This window comes from Sturnira hondurensis, unplaced genomic scaffold, assembly GCF_014824575.4.
Source record: "Sturnira hondurensis isolate 20B ecotype Veracruz unplaced genomic scaffold, ASM1482457v3 Scaffold0020787, whole genome shotgun sequence".
NCBI lineage: Eukaryota > Metazoa > Chordata > Mammalia > Chiroptera > Phyllostomidae > Sturnira > Sturnira hondurensis.
Genome location: NW_028093418.1, coordinates 254,866 through 277,628, shown reverse-complemented (window position 1 = coordinate 277,628; position 22,763 = coordinate 254,866). Strand labels below are relative to the sequence as shown.

The following is a 22,763-nucleotide window of genomic DNA, read 5'->3' as shown; positions in this document are numbered from 1 at the left end:
GGTGACGTGCTCAGTTGCCTAGACTGGGAGGCTCAGAGCCCGTTCTGGACGCGGAGCAGTAACCCAGGTGGAGCAGATGCAATTCAGAAGGCTGGAGGTGGAGGAGGGCAGCTGGGGGCCATGGGGACTTCTCTGTTGGCTCAGGAGTTTGGGCCGAGGCAGGAGTGAGGAGGTGGAGAGAGACAGCTCGTGGCATGTTAGAAACTTTGACTCTTAGATTCTGAGGGTTTTAGCAGGTTTGGCCTTACCTGCTCCTGTGTTTCCTAAACTTCATAGCTAGAAACTGTCTTTATTATCATTTATTTAAGGTTTTGCTTTAGATTAACTCTCACCATTTGTTTGTTTGTTTGTTTGTTTGTTTTGATTAAATAAAGTTTACCATAAACGGGAACTTCTAATGATTATTGCAGTTGGAAACCAGTGTTATTTCCTATGAGAAGTAGGTAACTGCATAAAGGAGAGTGAAAACAAAAAGTTTCATGCTGTTTCCAGCAGGAGGTCGGGAGTGAGCTAAGCCTGCACACCCACTCTCCTTATTAAAACAGAAGATCAGCAAGTTGTAGGAAGTTCTTTACAAGGCCCTAGCCCAGAACCGAGACTTGCTCTTCCATGTAGAGGAAGCAGTGTTCTCACGCTCACTCTGCCCTCATGTCCGCACACCACGTCCAGCTTTTCCCGGCCCACCGGGGGCACACACACGCTCGTGGAGCTCGGGCTGACCACACAGGGGTCCCTCCACTGCCCGTCTCACCTCTGCCCCTCCCCCCACCCTCCTGGGTAGCAGTTTGCTACTAGAGTCGATGCCTCACTCAGAGTAGGATTGGCCATGGTCAGGACATCGTGTCCATTTGTCTATTTGTCTGGCCTGGTCTACAGGCCTTCGAGGACATCTACCTGGAGGAACGGAAGACCGTCAAGGTGATGCTCGAATATGCCGACAAGATGTTCACCTATGTCTTCGTGCTAGAGATGTTGCTCAAGTGGGTGGCCTATGGCTTCAAGAAGTACTTCACCAACGCCTGGTGCTGGCTGGACTTCCTCATCGTGGATGTGAGTGTGGCCCCTGGTGGGAAGAGAGCAGGAGCTGAGACAGAGGGTGGTGGGACAGAACGATAAGGCTGCCAGGAGTCCGGCTGCAGTGGAGGCACTTGGCTGTGCCACGGGGCAGGCAGAGGGGAAGGAGGCCGGAGTCTGGGGTCATGGAGGAGAGACTTAGGCCCTGTCCTCAGGAGCCCCCTGGCTTCTAGGGGAGACTAGACTCACCGTATGAAACGGTGAAGAGCATTCCAGGCAGGGATGTGAGCAGGGCAGGAGTGGGGGCTCCCTCTCGGCCTGTTGGGAAATGTCCGTCAGGCCCACTAGACACACAGGCAGATAAGAGCCCACGTGCAGGAGGAGGTGTCTCCACGGGGATGGAGCGAGCTGAAGGCCCGAGGGCACAGGACTGGTGAAGAGGTGCTGGGCAGGCAGGAGAGACCCTCCTGGCCCATCCCACCAGGAGAGGTGGAAGGTGGGGTTGCCTATGAGAAGGAAGAAAACCGTGCACCTGGCCAAGGGCTTCCAAGCAGCTGCCCTGGACAGCTGGGTGGTTGGCATGGCTTACCTGCCCAGACTGTGTCCATGGAGAACCTGAGGCAGGGGGTTGGCACATCCTCTAAGTACCCAGTTGGCAGAGGAGTAAAAGGCACCAGCCCCACAGCTACCCCAGCCCAGGGCACTGCTGGGTGCCAAACAGGGTGAGTGCAGGGTCCGACGAGGTTCCCGAGCAGTCGAGTGGGAACTGGCTGGGGCAGGGGGTGAGACTGGGGTGCGGAACAGCCTTGGATCTGCTCTCACTGCAGGTGGAGGGCCCGGCAAAGGCAAGGGCTCAGGCAAGGGCTCATTGTCCCTTGTGGTGGGTCCTGCAGAACAGAATGCAAGTCAGGATCTACAGACTGCGAAGAGCTTTCCAGAAGCCACCGGTGGCTTCTGGACTTGGCTGCAGGCTCTGCCCACCAGCAGGGGCTGTTCTTCCTGTGGTTGCAGAAGAGGCTCGGCCTGTGCTCTGTCTCCATCCACACCCTACTCTGAGACCAAAGGGCGGGGCTTGGTCCCCAGCAGGCCTGGCCAGGGTCCAGGCTTCGTGGGAGATAGGAAATGACTGGCTGTGGCGGGAGGGGCTCCTTGGGTCCACACCTGCGTGGGGACACTGGATCAGGTCATTGGACCTCCAGTGCAGGCCTCTTTCAGTCCCCCCAAGTGGCTGAAAGGATGTTCATGCTGGGGTGAGGGGTGCTAGGGTAGTAGAGAGGGAGGGGTCTCTGGGTGTCCTTATAGCTTGGAGCCCTCAGAGCCAGAGCCTGAAACCCCAGCTGCCCCCTCACCCTGTCTCCCACTCAGGCGTCAGGCCTGCTGAGGGGCTGTCCCTGGGCAGGCCCAAGGGAATCTGCAAGGACTTCTGGAGAAGCCTACCCACACCCCACCACCTGCCGCCATGGGGAAGTCGGCACAGGGAGCACTTCCTGCCCAGTCGGGCAGCTGGTGGAGACAGAAGCCCTGACTCACAGCAGGGAGGGCCTCTGCCCAAGGTCGAGCAGAAGGGAGTGAGTGCTGGAATCCAGCTTCCCTGACACTGGCTGTGCCGCCCCCACCCCAATTCCCACACCTCATGGGAAGGGGGCTTTTCAGGCCTCAGGGTCTGGAGAAGGATGTTTTCAGGATCAATTCATGCATTTTTCTTTTCTTTTCAGTAAACCCTGTTGAATATGTATGGTAGGGGCTGTTGTAGATGCTGGGGGTCTCAGGGAATAAAACAGACAGAACCCCCTGTCACTGTGGAGGGATCATAAACCTAAGTAAGCCAATTTTGTGTCATGTCACAAGATGGCGTGTATGAGGAAGAAAAGGAAGTAGGGGCAGGGTGAGGAGGGCCAGGGGCAGGGAGAGGGGAAGGTATAGATCTCAACTTTAAATAGGCTGGCCGACATTTGAGCAGGTTTGAGGGAAGTTGGAGTGAGCCGGGCAGGTGTCTGCAGAGCAATCCCAGCAGAGGTGGGAGCGGCAGTGCCCAGGTCCTGTGGTCAGTGCGTGCCTGGCACACTTGAGGAACGACCAGGAGGCCAGAGCAGCTGGAGCAGAGTGGGCGGGGATGGCAGGTGTAGGAGAGGAGACCAGGCGCATGAGGCAGAAGGGGCGCAGCCTTGGGAAAACAAGGGCTTTTCTTTAGAATGACGTGGGGAGACATGGCGGGGCTTTAAACAGAAAAGTGATATGAACTGACTCATGTCATTAAAAGAACACCCTGTGGGGGGTGGGGGAGGGGCCAGAGTGGAAGCAGGGAGTAGAGTCAGAAGGCTGTGGCAGTAATCCAGGGGAGAGGTGACAGTGGCCTGGCCAGGATGGTAGCAGTGACCGCGGTGACAAATGTCTGAACTTCTGATGTAGTTTGAAGACAGAGCCAACAGGAAATCCTGATGGGTTGAGCATAAGGTGTGAGGGACAGGAGGCGCAGGGTGACACTGGGCTGTGGCCTGAGCAGCTGGAAGGATGGAGTTGCCATCAGCCAAGTTGGGGGTCTATGGGTGGGACAGGTGGGGCGGGGACAGACGTCAGGGGTGGCCTGCCAGGAACTGGGCAGGCTGACTGGCCCCGGGGCCCTGTCCTCAGGAGACGGTCCTAGGAGATGCCCCCTTGTCTCTCCAGGAATGGAGCCCCGAAGCTGGGCATCCTCAAGGGGTGCCCCTCTGCCCAGCCCCCTCCCACCCGGTGCTTCCAAGCCTGGGAGGAGGCTGTGGCAGTCAGGCCTTTGCCTTCAGTGCCTCACCACCCCCAGGCTGCCCTGAATGCCAAGGTGCTATTAATGGCAATTGCATGCGAGGTCAGGCAGGGGGCCACTTCCAGGCTGTGATCCCAGGCCAGCGAAATAAGAGCGACTGGATGCCCATGGAGCTTTAGAAGGATCAAGTCCACAGGAAGCAAATGCCATGGTGGGGGTAGGGCCGAGGGAGCAGAGAGCTGAGGCTCTCGTTGCCCCAGAATCTCCACCCAAGCCTCCCTTCTTGGAAGATGTCAGAATGTTGCGGAGTCTGACTTTAGCGAAATGCCCCTGGAAGGTCTGTCTGCTCATTCTCAACCCAGGACAGGTCTTCCTTCCCCCCAGAAGGCCCAAAAATTTGACTTAAAGGCTTTACGGTTTTGCTCCTCCACACCAGTGGGTGGCTTTGGGGACCCTCAGTAAGGGTCTGAAAGCCAGGACATGCTCCGGCTTGCCCCCATCTCTGGGGACCCAGGAAGGCTGGCCCTGGGCACTCAAAGACGATCCGGCTGGGGCATGGGCAAGGCCTGCTGGTCCTCTCACACCCAGCACTGTTTTCAGGGGACCCAGAGCCCTTCCACCTGACCCCAGAGCTCACTCCATGGCCCCCGCCTTGCCTCCCACAGGTCTCACTGGTCAGCCTGGTGGCCCACACTCTGGGCTTTTCTGAGATGGGCCCCATCAAGTCGCTGCGGACGTTGCGGGCACTCCGACCCCTGCGAGCCCTGTCGCGATTTGAGGGCATGAGGGTAAGAGGGATGGCCGCCTTCCCCCCAGGGTCTGGGGGGTGGCTCCACGGAGGGGACCCCCACTCTCACTTGCAGACCAAGCTGCCCAGACTGGGACCATGGCCAGTGACTTGGTAGGAGCTTCCAGGAGAGGGAGTCCGCTGGGTATGGGGGCACACAGAGGAGGCAGAGCTGTGAGAAGCACCACAGGCCAGTCCCCTCCAGCCTTGTGGCCTCCACGAGGACCAGGACAGCACTGGACAAAGGAGAGGAGGGGAGGCACCCGGGCACACACGTCTCCACTGCAGTCTAGCCTCACTGGCCCAGGGTCCCCAGCTTCTGCCGTCCTGTGGGACCTCGTCTCCGCACGCGTCCCAGCTCTGCGTGTCTGTTCGCACCCCGGTCCCCTGGCAGACACGGCCGCCTTCCCTCTGCCTGCGAGGGGCAGCCGGGCTGTGACAGAGAGTGAAGCAGGAAGGAGCAAACTGCATCCCCACCGCTGGATACCAGTTTGCGTTTGCCTAAGAGTTTACTCTTTTGCACTATTTTCTAAGTGTACAGAGCCCTATGCATCTTTGGAGTCACCAGGTTTTACAAAAGAAAAAAGTGTTCCCATAAAGCAAACGTGAAAAGCTCACCGAGGAAACACGTTACACAATACATGGCAAGAGTGCAAACAGTGTGTGTGTGCTAGTGTGTCCCCACTGTTTTTGTTTACAAATGTGCACGGTTTGTAAATCGCTGTGGCTTTCGTGGCACGTCCGTGTGCTTCCGCTGTCTGGCGGGCACCCTCCTGTAGCCCCCATTCGGTTGATGGTTTTGAACTAATCCCCCACCCCACCCCCATGTATGGAGACACAAAGCACTCACTCCCAGTGGAAACTAACCCCAAGTGAATAATCCGGCCTTAGTGGAAAGTCTCTTTGGGAGCAAGGACATTTGATTCCAGAGGGACACGGGGGAGATGCTGGTTGCTATCAGCCACCGAACCAGCCAAGGGCANAGTGTACAGAGCCCTATGCATCTTTGTTTACAAATGTGCACGGTTTGTAAATCGCTGTGGCTTCCGTGGCACGTCCGTGTGCTTCCGCTGTCTGGCGGGCACCCTCCTGTAGCCCCCATTCGGTTGATGGTTTTGAACTAATCCCCCACCCCACCCCCATGTATGGAGACACAAAGCACTCACTCCCAGTGGAAACTAACCCCAAGTGAATAATCCGGCCTTAGTGGAAAGTCTCTTTGGGAGCAAGGACATTTGATTCCAGAGGGACACGGGGGAGATGCTGGTTGCTATCAGCCACCGAACCAGCCAAGGGCACACTTGAGAGCTGAGTTTCCCACCCTGTTCCTGGGATCATCGTGCCTGCCAGGGAGCTGAGGACCCCCTCTGTTTTGCATATGTCAGCATGACCCACCCGGGCCCCATACCCATTACACAGCCCTGCACCTGCTTCACCTCCAATCTGTGGCCAATGTGTTTCTAGCTCGCAGACAGCTGGGGACTTGGTTCATGGAGGGGCGACCATATGCCTTTGCCTGGGAAGCCTCTCCTGGGTGCTGTGAGCTTAGAGGAACAGTGTGAGGCCGTGGCTCCATGGGGTCAGAGAGCTACTCCCCACGGAGGGCAGAGGTGCAGGGGGCACCCCCACCCCCACCCTCCCAGCCCTGCTCCCCCAGCAGCAGCGGAGGACTGTCAGATACCCTCCCCACACATTGCACAGAGGTCCGGCAACCCCAAAATAAACCCCGAAGCTTGGCTCAGATAATACGTCTCCAGAGGCCCTTTCCCATCTGTCTCTGGCGTAGTCAATTACCCTGTCGAACATTAAGTTTCAAGGTCATGGATTCAGGCAGGGCCAAGGGAAGGCAGATGATCTGGAGTCACAGCAGACTCTGGGGTGTGAAGGGAAAGGTGTGTGTGTTCTTTCTCACTCCCCTCAGTCCCCACCAGGGCTTCCAGCTCTAGGTTGCCTTTCCTGGGGGACAGAAAGTGTTCTGCACCCCTCCCCCACAGGGACCTGTGGCCAGGGAGTTCAGTAGGTTGGGGGTTGACAGGTCTTGGAAAGGGCATATTTTCTGGGCACCCCCAGGAGCTGAGTCTTCTCTGTCCACTCAAGGTGGTGGTCAACGCCCTGGTGGGCGCCATCCCGTCCATCATGAACGTGCTGCTTGTGTGCCTCATCTTCTGGCTCATCTTCAGCATCATGGGCGTGAACCTCTTCGCGGGGAAGTTTGGGAGGTGCATCAACCAGACAGAAGGGGACCTGCCTTTAAACTACACCATCGTGAACAACAAGAGTGACTGTGAGTCTTTCAACATGACCGGCGAGTTGTACTGGACCAAGGTGAAGGTCAACTTTGACAACGTGGGGGCTGGGTACCTGGCCCTTCTGCAGGTGGTAAGTCACAGAGAGGAGGGGCCTCCTTCCGCTCCCTGATTCTCTAGTAATAGCGCCTGCTCCATGGTGTGGGCAGGAGGGGGCCAGTGAGGCCACTCTGAATCCTGGTGGTAGGGCCATGTTGCCCAAGGGAGTTCAAGGTTCTCCAGAGACTTCTTGGCTCCTTGAGGAGTCCCTAGATTGGCCTTTCTGGAGCAGATGCCCCTTTCTCCAAGATCCGTGGCATGGGGGTTGGGCCCTGAGGCAGAACTACCTTCCCAGCCAGCAGTCAAGTTCAACTCCCCATGCAGTCAGTTTGGCAGGGTGATGGCACAGCTTAAAAATGAAAGACCATAGCCCTGGCTGGTGTGGCTCAGTGGATTGAGTGCCAGCCTGTGAACTGACAGGTCGCTGGTTCGATTCCCAGTCAGGGCACATGCCTGGGTTGCAGGCACGGGGTCTCCAGTTGGGGTTGTGTGAGAGGCAACCAATTGATATATCTCTCACACATCGATGTTTCTCTCCCTTTCCTTCTCCCTCCCTTGCCCCTCTCCCTAAAAATAAATAAAATCTTTTTTCGAAAAATGAAAGACCAGAGAGACCCAGGGGCTGAACTATTAGCAAAATTGTGGCTCTGGCCATCTCTCTGTTACAAAAAGTAGTGCTCTCCTCTGTGTTGTTTAAAAGAATAGATTTCCTTTCATCCCTGATGTTCAAACACACACAGCCCTACCCAGTCTTCCCAAAGTTGTCATTGATTTGTGAGGACCGTGGTTTCAGCAACTGTAACACGTGCCGTAAAATTGACCTGCGAACAGCCCGAACAGCAGAAACGCAGATAGAACCGTAACTCATGAAGCCGCGGCTCGCTCACTCGCTGTCCCACTCTAACCCAGACACCTGTTTCCAGCAGTCCCCACAGCGGAGGTAAACTCAGCAGTACGCCCACCCGAAAACTTAGTGCACGTCCGCTCATACCTCCACGCACCCCTTAAATCCCAGTAGTAGCTTTCTCCAAAGGCTCCTGAAATACCTCATGGAGAACAGGGTCAGGCCCAAACCCAGAGGTCCTCTGATCCCTGTGACTGTCCCTTCGAATGTCAGAGCTTGGAAGGAAAGGTCCCTTTCATGGCCTGAGGACTGCCCAGTGTTCCAGACAGAACAACATGGGGGCTGGAAAGAATTTAGCCACAGGCATTTGATAATCTTGGGTGGTCCTCAGCGGTTCCCAAAGCATTTCCAGGTCTCTCTGCACAGGGGAGAGCCTCGTGGCATAAAGGGCTGAAATCACTTGCCATCTGCAGAGCCACCTCAGTTTCCCCATCTGTCCTCCCAGCCTCAAAAAAACTCTCTAGTGTTGGGCTCTCTGCTCTGAGCGGGTCCCCTTTGTCCTGCACCTCAGAGAACCTGGTAGCTTCCGCCCCATGGCTTTTGAAAGCAAGTCCCCAAAGAATTCCAACCTTCCCTCACACTTAAGGGAGTCCTGCGGCCAGGGGTGCAGCATTGGTGTGGACACACTTGTACCGTGAAAGGAGGGAGGCTCAGGGCGAGATTGAATTTTGCCAAGGACACAAGGGAGGCTCACCGGGCAGTTGGTCTCACCGCCCAGCCTGTCTCTCGGGCTCTTTCTGACTCTCCATGGCAGGCCACACTGTCTCGTTGCCACATCGCGTGCTGGGGGCGGCGCATGCTGGAGCCAGCACGTGTGGGTTCACAAGAGCTGATGGTTACGTTTTCAGATATTTTACAAGCTATTATTAAAAATTACATTTTATAAAATCATAATTAACTAAGAATGTTAAAATGAAATGAAAACTCGCCATTGCCCTCTAGGATCATCTGTGCTCTTGAGGTTATTACATCTATTATATCTGTGCAGAGAAATCCTGTGATGCTAGGCTCCCGTGTGGACCTTCCCACCCCTGTGCTCTGTAGCAGCACGCTGGCCACATGAAATCAGCCATGGTGGGAAGGGTTCACGCAGGGAAATTGGCAAACCCAACAATCGGAGCTTTTCCTTCTGCAAACTCATGGTTCACCCCTTACCCACACACCCTTAAGTGTGAGGGAAGGTTGGAATTCTTTAGGGACTTGCTTTCAAAAGCCATGGGGTGGAAGCTCCCAGGTTCTCTGAGGTGCAGGACAAAGGGGTCCCGGTCAGAGTGGAGAGCCCAAGCCCCAGGTCTCTGTCCCTGACACCTACCATGGGACTCTGTGTTGTTTTAGAATCTGAAATGCACATAGATCTGAAAGGCCAGCCTCCTTCAGGCCTCATCCATCTCTTGGCCAACATCAGTCAAGAAGCTTATTCCCCCAAGCATGGCCTTCGGGTGTCTGCTTGGCTGGCTTCCCCTCCACCCTCAGCCCTGAACAAGAAGGCCCTTGCCTGACCACCTAGCCATTTGGACCCTGCTGTATAGGGGTCGGGTGGGCTGCTAGCTTCTCCCGGAGGCTACTTCCCAGCCTTACCTGTCCAGACAGGACCCCTGGTGGCTCAATCCATGCAGAGTTCAGTGATTTTCTTACTCTTGTCTCTTCCTTTCAGGCAACATTTAAAGGCTGGATGGACATTATGTATGCAGCTGTGGACTCCAGGGGGGTAGGTTGGCCTCTCGTACCCAGTCAGGCACTTAAGGCTCTGGGCTGCTTGGCCACTGGGGAATCAAGTCCACATCTGAAAGCCCCATGCCCGCCCCCTTAAGGACCAGATCTCTTGTGTCACCTGCAGTTGAGCCTCTGGAATGCCCAGGCCTGGCCCCAAGGCAGTGGTCTCCCAAGGAGTCCCCAGATTCTCAAGTATCTTTGCAATTGAATTCACCGTAGTTCACTTGAAGCTTAAAGTCTTAACCCCAGGAGAATGGGGTAGGAGCAGCAGAGATGCAAATCAAGCTTCTTTGTCCTTGTACCCCACCCCTTCACACTGACAGTTCACAGAAAACTAAGAGACACCCCGTCATCTCAAGCCTCCCGATGGCCCGGGGACAGAAGCCGTGTGGGGACACGGTGCCAGGCCTGAGCCCAGCATGCCTGCTGTCCTCACCTGCCACCATCCACTTCTCAACTCCACTCCCCACCCACCCAGCCCTGGCCCTGCTCTGTATCACACCTGTGCCGGTGACCTTCCTCTGGACACCCCCTCTCCCCCAGAGAACGGACACCCCCAGGCAGCCCACAGCCTCCCTGTCTGAGCCCCCTGTCTGACTTCTCCCCTGTAGTATGAAGAGCAGCCCCAATGGGAACACAACCTCTACATGTACATCTACTTTGTCGTGTTCATCATCTTCGGGTCTTTCTTCACCTTGAACCTGTTCATTGGTGTCATCATTGACAACTTCAACCAACAGAAGAAAAAGATACGTAGTGCTCCTGCTCCCCCGGGGTGGCAGGGCTGGGGGCGGAGTGTTCTGGCTCCCGGCCCCATTTGCTTTCTGCTGAGGGTGGTCTCCTGCAGGATGGAGTGGGGTGGGAGATGGGGGCATCCATGATGGAACATGCCTAGACCTCCAAGAGTGTAACAAGGAGCCCCCATCTGTCCTAGTCTACCTGAGCCATGAGGCTCCTGGGAGAAGCTAGGTGAGGGTGGGGACTCTTCTCCTGGCCCATAACCAGGGACAACAGGTGGAGCCTATGCAGAGGCCAAGGTCTTCCTGGAGCCCCATCAGAGGCACCATGACTTGTTTGCAGGTGTAACCAAGTGGGCAGAGAGAGCCTTCAGCCTGGCTGCATTGGGCAGGGGAGAAGGTGGGAGTAGGGACATGATTGGCAGGTCACAAAGCCAGGATGAGCTTGAGGTGAATCGAGGGACCCAGGGAAAGCAGGTTTGGGGAGGAATCTGCGGTGCAGGATAGGGACACACTTTACTGGGAGAGGGAGTGGGGAGGAGGCCGGCCCTGGCACCCTCATTAATGAGGCAAGACCCCTATGCCATACCTGCTGGAGCCTCTGAGAACCCCAAAATGAGTCTGGTGCCTATCTCTGCACTTAGGGGGCCAGGACATCTTCATGACGGAGGAACAGAAGAAATACTACAATGCCATGAAGAAGCTGGGCTCCAAGAAGCCCCAGAAGCCCATCCCCCGGCCCCTGGTAAGCCCAGCTCCCAAATCAGCAACAGTGGGGAGAACTTGCTGGCGTGGGAACCTAGGAAGCCCCCACAGCCTCTTCACAGTCTTTCAGTGCAACCTGGGACCCTCAGCCAGTCCAGGGAAGGAGGGGGACCCTCAGGCATCGGACCATACACAGAGACCTCAGTTGCACAGAGATAGTAAGGAAGCCATGGAAAGGCTGTGGCAACCAGGGGTCACCCCATCCCACAGAAACCCTTCTGCCTCTGAGTTAGCTTTGCATACCCCACCCCTAGTCATTGTCTCATCTGTGAAACCCCCTGAATGGCAGAGGCCCCTGGTGCATGGGACCAGGAGGGCTGCTGGGTCCTCTTCCAGGCTGACTCCCTTGCTCGATCAAGCCATTTTCCGAAAGAGCACGTGTATGTTGGAGCAGGGTGGGGGCCAGTAATCAAAGTAATTAGGTGGCATAACCTAAATCACTAGCTAGTAAGTGGCAGCCCCAGTGTTTTTGATCAAATTCATCAGTTTCATCTGATTCCTTTTTGTTCACTACTCTATTCTAGGTTAGCTGTGTGTGTGCGTGTGTGTTTTCACTTATTTATAATCTTCTCTCTTCCCCAAAATAATCTGGGGAAGATACATACAAATATAGCTAGTAGAATAAATAAAGTCAATTCCTTAAAAAGAGTGGAAGAAATGTATTAACCTAAGGGAAAATACAATTACTAGGGCTGAACTTTAAATTTGACCTTGAACCTTCAGATGGTGGGCACAAAAAGAGAAGCACAGTGAACACTGTGCTAAATAAACTCAGAGGGGGAAAAATGTCCTCCTGAAGATGCATCAGAGAAGGCCTAAGGGAAGAGGGAGCCTTGGGCCTGGGCCCTGAGCCCTGAGCCCTGAGCCCTGAGCCCTGAGCCCTGAGCCCAGGTAGTGCTTCATCAGGAGGGCCAGGCCATTTCAGAGCTCCTGACTTCTTCCTCTCCCTCGACGGTCCGGTGGGGTTTTGGCCTCACCAGACTGTAGCCTAAGCAGGTGGGCGATCTGGGACGAGAGGCAGCAGCAGGGGGCATGCTGGCCTGCCCAGGACCCTGCTGAACCCATCCTTTGCCCCTTCTTTCAGAACAAGTACCAGGGCTTCATATTTGACATTGTGACCAAGCAGGCCTTTGACGTCATCATCATGTTTCTCATCTTACTAAATATGGTGACCATGATGGTGGAGACAGATGACCAGAGCCTTGAAAAGGTCAACATCTTGGCCAAGATCAACCTACTCTTCGTAGCCATCTTCACGGGCGAGTGTATCATCAAAATGGCTGCCCTGAGGCACTACTACTTCACCAACAGCTGGAACATCTTCGACTTCGTGGTTGTCATCCTCTCCATCGTGGGTGGGTATACCAGTTGTCTGGACAGAGACGCATCCCCCAGGCCAGGGCTTTCCTTCAGCTCATGGTCTGCACTTAATGACAAGTATTCTGAGGCTCCTTTATTCTCTTCTCTCTGCATTCCTCCCCCTCTCCCCCATCTCACACACACACACACACACACGCACACACACACGCTCAGACTCTTGACCCTGCCCTCAGGGAACTCTGCCTTGGAGTAACTGACTTTTCATCTTTCTGCCATGTGCAGCCTTTGGTGAACTCAGAGGGAAATGCAGGTGCAGCTGCAGTTACAGGCAGGTGGCTAGAAACTGGGAGTAGCAGCAGTAGATGCCAGGGAGGTCCCGGCAGGGTCGAGGGTCAGAGTGTGCCTACTGGGACTGGACTGTGCAGCGCAGCCACAGCAGGAATGGAGCTGTTGAGGGACGGTCTCGGAGGCTTCGGGAGGTGCAGCATGTACCTCAGAACACCTACTGGTCACAGTGCTTAGCCGTCCCAGTGCTTGGCTACCCCAGAGAAGCACAATCCACAGGGATTGACAGGTCAATATGGAGCCAGAGTGTCTGAGTTGAATCCCAGCTTCTCACTGACTAGGTGGCCACTTGAGTGAGTTACCTCACCTCTCAGTTTCCTCTTATGGAAAATGAGGAGGATGGTATCAGCTTACATCCTAGAGTGACGGGAAGGGCTTAATGAATGATATGACGTGTTCAGCTCAGTGCCCGATGGACGGTAAACACTGGACACATGTCAGCCAGTGACATTATGATTCTATGAGGAGTCTGGAAAGATCACTTGAGCCAATACGAGGCAAGCTTATTTCTCTCTTTCTCCTGTGAGTTATATCTGTGTTCCTTAACAATCCCAACCCAGAGTAGTCAACAGAGACCAAGGGGCGGGTAAGCCCTGGAAGCTAGCAGAGTTGAGCGGGTGGTAGAAACCCTCTCGGAGGCTGAGGTGCAGCTGGCGTGGCACCAACACAGCACAGCATGGTGCACAAGAGAGCGCTGACTTGCAGTCCAGTGCTTCATGCACTTAGTATGCATGTGGATCATCTGGGCTTGTGAAAATGCAGCGGGTCTGGGGCGGAGCTGAGGTTCTGTATCTCTGATGAGTGCCCAGGAGATGTGGAAGCTGCTGGTCCTCAGACCATACTTTGTGTAGCACGGAGGTAAGAGGCCTGAGTTCTGGTCCAAGCTAGGCCACTAAAATGCTGGCCAAGTCCCTTCAGGCCTCAGAGCCCCTGATCTAGAAGATGGACTTAGTACAGTTCTATCACGAAGTGTTCTCAGGGGCGCTTTGCAAAGGACGTGGGTCTTCATTTTCTGGATCAAGTGCAGAAATGGAGATTCAGAGAGGTGAGGAGAACAGGGCTCTGCAGTTAAACCAATTCTCCTGGAAGGGCCCCTTCGTCCTGGCTCCTTGCTGTTCAGAGACCCCACCCAGCAACGCTGGGCTGGAGGGAAGATAGAGGTGCCCCAGGTTGCCACAATGTCTGCTGTTTCCCACAGGCACCGTGCTCTCGGACATCATCCAGAAGTACTTCTTCTCCCCAACACTCTTCCGAGTCATCCGCCTGGCCCGAATCGGCCGGGTCCTCAGGCTGATCCGCGGGGCCAAGGGGATCCGCACGCTGCTCTTTGCCCTCATGATGTCCCTGCCTGCCCTCTTCAACATCGGGCTGCTGCTCTTCCTCGTCATGTTCATCTACTCCATCTTCGGCATGGCCAACTTCGCTTATGTCAAGTGGGAAGCTGGCATCGACGATATGTTCAACTTCCAGACCTTCGCCAACAGCATGCTGTGCCTCTTCCAGATCACCACGTCGGCTGGCTGGGACGGTCTCCTCAGCCCCATCCTCAACACGGGCCCCCCCTACTGTGACCCCAATCTGCCCAACAGCAATGGCTCCCGGGGGAACTGTGGGAGCCCAGCCGTGGGCATCCTCTTCTTCACCACCTACATCATCATCTCCTTCCTCATCGTGGTCAACATGTACATCGCCATCATCCTGGAGAACTTCAGCGTGGCCACAGAGGAGAGCACCGAGCCCCTGAGCGAGGACGACTTCGACATGTTCTATGAGATCTGGGAGAAGTTCGACCCCGAGGCCACCCAGTTCATTGAGTACTCGGCCTTGTCTGACTTCGCCGATGCCCTGTCTGAGCCACTCCGAATCGCCAAGCCCAACCAGATAAGCCTCATCAATATGGACCTGCCCATGGTGAGCGGGGACCGCATCCACTGCATGGACATCCTCTTCGCCTTCACCAAGAGGGTCCTGGGCGAGTCTGGAGAGATGGACGCCCTGAAGATCCAGATGGAGGAGAAGTTCATGGCAGCCAACCCATCCAAGATCTCCTACGAGCCCATCACCACCACGCTGCGGCGCAAGCACGAGGAGGTGTCGGCCACCATCATCCAGCGGGCCTTCCGGAGGCACCTGCTGCAGCGCTCCGTGAAGCACGCCTCCTTCCTCTTCCGCCAGCAGGGAGGCAGCAGTGGCCTCTCCGAAGAGGACGCCCCTGAGAAAGAGGGCCTCATCGCCTGCAAGATGAATGAGAACTTCTCCCGGCGCCTTGGCCCGCCATCCAGCTCCTCCATCTCCTCGACATCCTTCCCACCTTCCTATGATAGCGTCACCAGGGCCACCAGCGATACCCTCCAGGTGCGGGTGTCTGACTACAGCCGCAGCGAGGATCTCGCAGACTTCTCCCCGTCCCCAGACAGGGACCGAGAGTCCATCGTGTGAGCCAGGACACACCAAAAGGCAGCCTGTTGCCTCGAGGCAAACCCAAGTGCAGCCACAAACCAGCGTCCGCTGGGCCTTCCTTGCTTTGGGCCTCAGGGATGAGAGAGGAGCCTCAGCCCCATGGATGGAAGAGGCAGAGTTCCGTGGCACCCATGTTGATGGCCAGGAGCAGTTGGCTGAGCCGACCACTAGGGGCGCCCTGTCCCTGGAGGCCCCACACATACCAGTGGCCATGTCTGGCCAGGCAACACGCTGGGCCTCTGAGAAGCAACTCACCCCAGCTGTTGCGGCAAAATATAAAACCGAGACTGTATATGTTGTGAATGGGCTTTCATAAATTTATTATATTTGATATTTTTTTACTTGAGCAAAAAAACTAACGTTTTTTCCGTGGACATTGGCAGCAACGCATGCTGCCCCTCCTGAACTCTGAACCAGACTGGCTGTGCAGTGGCTGCGACTCTGTTCTCCGAGCAGAAGTGGAATCGGTGTGGCTCCCACAGGCCTTCAATGCCCAGGGGCAGAAGGGGGCTCCCCTGCCACTTGGGCTGAGGTGCCAGCAGGGTTGAACCCCTTTTCTCATGCACACGTGTGCACACGCTCACACACAGGCCAGCATGGGCCCCCCCTGACGAGTGTCAGGCAGCCACCCTGTCCCAGTCCCCATGGGTGGGAGTCTTGTCAGCAGGGGCTCCCTCTGGCCTCCAAGTTCCTGTTGTCCCCAAGTTCCTGTTTTCCCCCTGTGTTTTTTAGGCAGGCCCTAGTGGGGTCAGTTCTACAAAATTAAAAGGCCTCCAAGGGAGTTGCCAGGGTCCCAGGGCTGGTCTGAGGCACTGAAGTTGCCTTCTCTTCCCAGGAGAGCTTGGTCCCTATAAATGAGTATTAACTTAAAACTGAAGGGCCTGAGGGAGCCAGGCTGCTCACGGCCTGACACCCAGCTTGTTCTTGCTGCCGAACCTGGCAGAGCCTGCCCACGGCCAGGAAGAGAAGGCTGAGCACCATGGGGTAGGGGCTAAGAAGCTCGACAGCCCTCTGCCCATCTGAAGAAGGGACCTCGTTGTCATTGCCGGACCTCTCTGCTCTAACCGTGGGGGCCAGGGGAGTCCTGCATGGTCCCCGGCTCCTCTCCAGATGCAGCGGCATGGGAGTGGGGCGGACAGCTGGGGTCCTGTGCAGGGAAGGGGCCTCGGAATGGTCAGGCTCTGTTCTCGTGCCCTGGGAGGGGAATGGACCATGGGACCCCTTGGGAAGGGAGTAGTGTGGCCTTGCACCTGCCCCTCAGGCTCAGCTGTGGGTCCTGGTGACACTGCACCCAGGACCCCCTGGAGGAGGGTCCAGGCTGTCCCACAGGTCTTGGGAGAAGGCCTTTTCAGGGAAAACCACTTTTTCTAGTACAGTTCCCCCAGGGGCCTCTTCAGCTGCTGACAATCCTATTTAGCATATGCAAATCTTTTAATGTAGAGAACTGTCACCCTGAGAGTGACAGTGTTGGCCGCTGGAGCCAGAGCAGGCTGGAGCTCGGCTGCCCGATTCCAGCTCCCCAGCAAGGCTGCCTTCCTCCAGGTCACCCAACCTCACCTCCTGGGCAGCCCAGGCAGCCGGAAACCGGCTGTTCCTCACCTACCTCGCCGAGCTGCCCGAGGGCTGGATGTCCTGAGCTCCTGGCCGTGCTGGTGGCATTGCCAGTGAGTAAAGTATTACATTTCTTCCTGTCACCTCGAGTTCCTGTGGTGGCTCCCCCAGCCCCCACCCACCGCACCCACGAGATTTCTCTTCTCCCCCGTATTCCCTTTGAGTCCAGTGTGGGGCGTGGTTTTCACTGTCCCTGTGACGCTTTTCCGAGTGGAAATCTTATTTTTGTAGATGTCTGTGCTGTGCCCTCAAGGCTTGGAGAGGAGTGCGCTGTCCCTGCACTCAGCACGCTGCACGGACAGGAATGCGACCTGGGAGGTGGCCGGGATGCCAGCCCAGCTGGCCGGAAGGAGACTGGCATTGTGTGGACAGCCCAGAGCCCTGAGACGGGGCCGGGGCTGGCTGCTCACAGCGCCAGTGGCTGCGGACAGTGGACAGCATGGTCGAGGGCAGGGACTGGCTGGACCCGACTCCTTAGCTTTTAGGGTGGTTCTCATTTTTTTTTTCTAGGACTGCACAATGACCAGCAGGAGGGGAAAAGAGTGGAGGAAAAAGGAGGGAGGGGCAAGCATTCAGTGCCAGCTGTTGTCTGAACTAATCGAGCACTTCTCACCAAACATCATGTATAAATAAGATACATATTTTTAAAACAAACCAATAAATGGCTTATGTGATCTGCCCTGGGCTCTGTTCTTGTGCCAGTGTCTGACAAGGCCCAAGGAGCCAGCGAGGGGGCCTCATCCTGGGCAAACCTGGACAGCAGTGGTGGTGTTGCGTGACAGCCGGGTCAGATCCCACGCAGGACTCCCCATTGTCTTCCCAGGAAGGTGGCAGGTAATGGTCTGGTGTGTGCAGAGCAGTCGACCCCCGCCAGAGGACACCCCAGGCTGCGCCTTCCAGGACCAGTCTCGGGCATAGCCGAGGGGGAGGACCACGATTTGGGGCTCACACGGGGGGAAAGGTTTGGAAAGGGGGATGAAGGAAGGGGCAGCTGCCTTGGAGAACAGCCAGGTGGTGGCACCTGTGTGTCAAGCCAGGCTTGGACCTATGGACATGTCATTGACATCCTCCCCCTTCCCCTCCCCCTCACTCCGCAGCCCATTGTCTCTCTGCTGCCCCAGCCCCCACCTAAAGCTCCGGCCAGGCAGCAGTGCCTCCTTGTGCATAGTGGCCCCTCCTGGAGACCCTCTCTTCCCCAGGCCACTGTGGCGCCACCGCCTCCAGGGTTCCCCTCAGGCTTTTTTAGAGGGGCACATTTTCCAGTGTCGGACTGAATGATCAAGCTCTTGAGGCCCTGGGCCCTCTTCTGAGAAAAGAGCAGAAACACCCTCTCACCCCCAGCTTTAAAGAACAGTCTACACTCTGTACTTGGAGGCCCAGCCTGGCCACGGAGCCCCAGGCCAGCACAGCAGGGGGCCTACTCAGGGTGACTCCAGAGCTACCAGCCCTGAGCTCATCTGTCTCAACCTTGAGCCAGCAGGGGCAGGTACCCTACCAGCGCCCCCTTCAGCCACAGGCTTTCCCTCACCTCGCCCCTGGTCCCACGCCTGGTTGCCACTACATTCTCAGCGTCTGTAAGGCCCCACCACTGGTCTGTCTTGCTGCTGCTTCCCTGGTCAGGCCAGCATCTTGCCTGATGGCTGCCCTTGCTCCAACCTCGGCCATTTCACCCAACTCAGCTACCAGATCTAATCCAAGATCACTGCTTCCTGGATAAAACCCTCCACTGGCTTCCTGCTGCCCCAGGATCCAGGCAAACCCCTCCGGGCCTCCAGCCCTGCCAACTTCTGCAAATGCATGTCCCTCTAACCCCTCAAAGGCAGGGCTCTTCCTCCTCTCAGCCTTGCCAGCTGCTGTATCCACCCCCCAGAGCACTCCTCTCCTTTCCATGCAGCACCCAGGCCTCATCTTGACATCCCCTCCTCTGGGGGCCCTCCCTGACCACCACACCCCTCCCCCACCACTCACCGGCTCTGGTCCTTCCCTTGTCACAGGGCTTATCACTTCTCATCGTGAACACCTGCAAAGCCCATATGTAAACAAACATGACCCCCAGAGTCACCAGCCCAGCTCTTATTTTTGTCTCTCCCTGTCCCTCTTGGCTTCATTCAGTGAAGATAATCTTCCCCAGCCCTGGTTGGGAAACAGGCAGATCCTGGCTTTTCAGCTCAGTCGTAGGGAAAAGAAGAGCAGCCTGCAGTCACTTGACCTTGTAAATAGTCTCAGGCTCATCATTAGGGTGTCCAGTCCCAGGAACATTTGGCCCCTCCCTACGGGCCAGCCAGGACCGGGGGGATTCTCCTACAGGCCTCTGGGGGCTTTCTGAAGACTCCCTCATGGGCATGCTCCCTGCAGATTGCTCAGCCCAGGAGATGCACCATTTTGGGGTGCCCTCATGACCCCTTCCTCTGCCCTGGGCACCTGTGAGCCCACCCAAGCCTCCCCCTGCCAAGTCCCTCTGCCCTCCAAGGGCCCCTGCCCTGGTGGCACATGCGGCCCCCTCTCAGCCGGCCTCCTCTGGCCCACAGGCAGCACCCAGAGCTCTCGCCCCTGCCGCAGCGCACTCCACAGCCACCACCAGAGCACCTGGCCCAAGACCCTCTCTCCCAGTCCCAGGGCGGGGTCAGGACCCGGCCACGCATCCACCTGAGCTTTTCTTAGGCCAAGCGAGGCCCAGGACTCCCCACCTCCAACCTGTCCAAGCTCTTCTAGAAAGCTCTGGAAGTCTGTGTGTAGGGCTGGGCTAGGAGGCACCACTGGCCCACCCACAGGCTCCGCTCCAAGGGAAGGGCACAGGGTCCTGGAATCTCTGGACACCTTTCTCCAAAGACACCAGCCAACAGGTCCTAGGCCCTCCCCTCTCTTGGACCCTTTTTTATGTGACTTGATGTGACTGCAGGTCCCAGTGTCTAGCGCCACTTCCCTTGTAAACAGGCTGCACAGGAGATACTTGCTGCTTGGTATCCTGAAACCCTTGGTTTTAGTCCTTTGGTCAAAACGGGGGCAGAGCCCTGGCTAGTGTGGCTCAGTGGATTGAGCATGGGCCTGCGAACCAAAGGGTCACTGGTTCGATTCCCAGTCAGGGCACACGCCTGGGCTGCAGGCCAGGTCCCAGGTTAGGGGCACGTGAGAGGCAACCACACAGTGATGTTTCTCTCCCTCTCTTTCTCCCTCCCTTCCCCTCTCTATAAGTAAATAAAATCTTTAAAAAACTGGGGCAGGGACGGTCCATTTTAACCTCCTGTGACACTTGTCTTTTTCCAATGAGACTGGGGCTTTTCAAAGGGCAGGTCATATCCAGTGTAGCAGGTCAAGGCCAGCTTTTGAGAAAAGAGTACCAGCCCCGGCCTGCGACTCAGTTGGTTGGAGCATCGTCCCATGCACTGGAGGCTGCGGGTTCAACCCCGGTCACGGAACATGCCTAGGCTGTGAGCTGGATGCCTTGTCAGGGTGCATAGGGGAGGCAACTGATCTATGTTCTCTCTCTCTCTCTCTCTCTCTTTCTCTGTCTCTGTCTCAAAATTAATACACATATCCTTAGGTGAAGATTTAAAAAAAAGAATATCAGAATTTACAACAGCTGTATGTTCTGTGTGGGAGTGCGGTTTTGTGAACTTGTTGTTTCAGGCACACACAGACCCTGGGGGAGCACCTGGACAGTGGCGGGGGATAGAGTTCGTGTTGGAGACCCCAGGGAACAGGCAACAGGAGTAAGAGGGCAGGGTCTGGGCTGCTTTGCTCACCGATGCACCCGGGACTTTGGGCAGCAACTCAGCACCTGTGTGGGGAGTGGGTGAGGGGTGGGAAAGAAGCTGTGTGCCGCCAGGAGGCTGAGAAGGGTCCAGGCCTCTTCTCTCACAAGCTCCAGGACGTGACACCAGGTCAGCGCCCGCGTGGTGGCTTCCTCGTCATTCTCGGGGCCAAGGGGTGAAGTCTGGAGTTGTCGGGCATTCCCCGGGGTCTTCCCTGGCTGCCTGAGAAGGGTCTTTCCCTGGCCTGGGAAGTGGCAGGCTCATCTGGAGGGAGGGAGGGAGGCAGGAGTGGGGCTTTGTGCTCAGAGCAATGCCAGAACTGCCACTGGCTGCCTTGGGGTGAGGCTGGGGTCCAGGTGGCGGGCAGCTCTGCGAGGGACGGACATCGTCTCCTGTGTCAGCGGGAAGGCATGTGGCCCAGGGAGCTCAGCCTTTGGCAGGGAGAGAAATGCTCCTGGACAGACATCAGCTGTCACCCTGGGGCTGCAGCGCTGGCAGCTCCCTTGCCCTGTGCCAGCGGCCCCTTTGCCTGCCAGCTCTGACAGCCACGAGACTCAGAGCAGAGGCCGGGAGGGGCAGGGGACAGAGCACGGGTGCTCCTACAGGCAGACCTGGGACTGCAAAGGAGATCGGAGAGCCGCCATGGGCCACCACTGATGGCTCAGAGAGCCCGGGGCTGGTGTCTGACACCCTGGTGGCCTTTTGCAGCCAACTGTGCTGGTGTGGCAGCTCCGCACTTCCAGGGCTCGGAGCCCACAGCATGGCAGGCTGGCCTCGTATCTGGGAGTGGGCGAGGCCAGGCCAGCAGGGCCATTGAACCTCACTCTGCAACCCACCCCTGTGCCTGGCACAGACTGGGAGCTGAGAACATTTGCAGAAGAGACAACCCAGTCAATTCACTGTCCGCTGAATTCACCCGGATCCTCTCCTCCAGCTGAACCAATCCTGTCCTCTGAGGTCCCTGGCCCTTTCCTCATCAGCAGTGCCCCCACCCCACCTGTTTCTTCTGGAAGGTCAGACTCAGGGCCCTTTGAGATCCTCACCTACTGGAAGGCACATGTGGATTCACACACATACACTCTCAAGGCTCAGGAATGAGGGTTCCTTCTAGGGAGGGGGAGGGGCGCCACCCCAAGGAGCTGTCCTAAATCTCAAGGGTGAACCTCAAGCTTCTGCCCCAACCCTCCCTGGACCAGGGGCCTTAGGACATTCCCAGGGACAGAGGCAGGCAGACAGGCCCAGGAGGACTTCATTCAGAGCCGACATTCAAAGGCTGGCAGCTGCCAAGCCTTGGGGAGGGTGGGGGATCCCTATCAGAGGGACCCTGGGAGCCCTGCTGGGGCTCCAATCCCCTGTGGTGTCCCAGGTCAGAGGCTGGGCCCGGCCAGCCCGAGCCCAGCACGTGTAATGACCACGCCAACAAGCACTTCCTCCCACGCCAGCTCACAGGGCTGGCATCCTGGGCAGCCGCCAGGCACCTGCTGCTGAAGACAAAAGCCCCGTCATCCCTGCCTTTACAAAGAGACAGGCTGGCTCGGATTCCAGCAATGTGTCGTACAGGTCAACACAGAGCCCCTCTCCCCGTATGTGGGCTGACAGGCAGGCAGTCTGTCCTGGCTCCCACACTAAGCTGTGCCCAGCCTCCTTGGCCAGAGGCTTGGGGAGTGGGTGCTGGGATTTTAGGTGCAACCGGCCAGGGGCCTGAGCTTGCCTCCAGTATTTGTCCTTGGAGCCCTGTCTCTTAGGGGACTGTCTGTCACTCACCCTCTCAGGATGCATCCCCTCTTCCTGGAAGGCCAGGGACCATGCTGCTTCTATGTGCAAGGCCGTGGGGGGAGTCAAGGACCCTGGAAGGCAGGGAAGCTTGACCAAGACAGGCCAGCTTAACAGCGATAATGGGGCCTCCTGTATCCTGTGTCAATCCATCAATTTACAGTCTTCTCTCCAGACAGGAGACAATGAGGAAATGACAAAAGCCAATCAGGCCAATAAATAAAGGGTAATGGAATAACCAGTATGTGCTGTCCGTCCCGAGCCCCAGAGCCAGGAGCAGGGCTGAGCCCCTCCCTTTTGGGTGTCTTGACTTTAGCCACAGGCCCGTGGGGACAGTTAAAACTGGTCAACAACCCCCTCGGGGACGCCTGGCCGAGTTTCCAGCTGCCCAGGCCAAGAACCTTGGCGTCATCCCTGCCTCCTCTCTCTCGCTCTCTCACCCTCCCTCCAATCCGGCAGGAAATCCTGCTCGCTCTGCCTGGGAACTACATTCCAAG

General features: G+C 56.7%; 1 protein-coding gene across 1 annotated transcript in view; it reads left to right on the top strand.

The window, feature by feature from the left end:
- SCN5A (sodium voltage-gated channel alpha subunit 5) overlaps nucleotides 1–17,334 on the top strand; it is a 77,880-nt gene extending 60,546 nt beyond the window's left edge. The window contains exons 20-27 of the mRNA XM_037030611.1: nucleotides 877–1,050; nucleotides 4,420–4,542; nucleotides 6,639–6,920; nucleotides 9,445–9,498; nucleotides 10,115–10,252; nucleotides 10,881–10,985; nucleotides 12,090–12,360; nucleotides 13,869–17,334. Of these exons, the coding sequence (XP_036886506.1) occupies nucleotides 877–1,050; nucleotides 4,420–4,542; nucleotides 6,639–6,920; nucleotides 9,445–9,498; nucleotides 10,115–10,252; nucleotides 10,881–10,985; nucleotides 12,090–12,360; nucleotides 13,869–15,109 (2,388 nt within the window). The 3' untranslated portion in view covers nucleotides 15,110–17,334. The remainder of the gene's footprint in view (nucleotides 1–876; nucleotides 1,051–4,419; nucleotides 4,543–6,638; nucleotides 6,921–9,444; nucleotides 9,499–10,114; nucleotides 10,253–10,880; nucleotides 10,986–12,089; nucleotides 12,361–13,868) is intronic.
- Nucleotides 17,335–22,763: the final 5,429 nt, after the last annotated feature.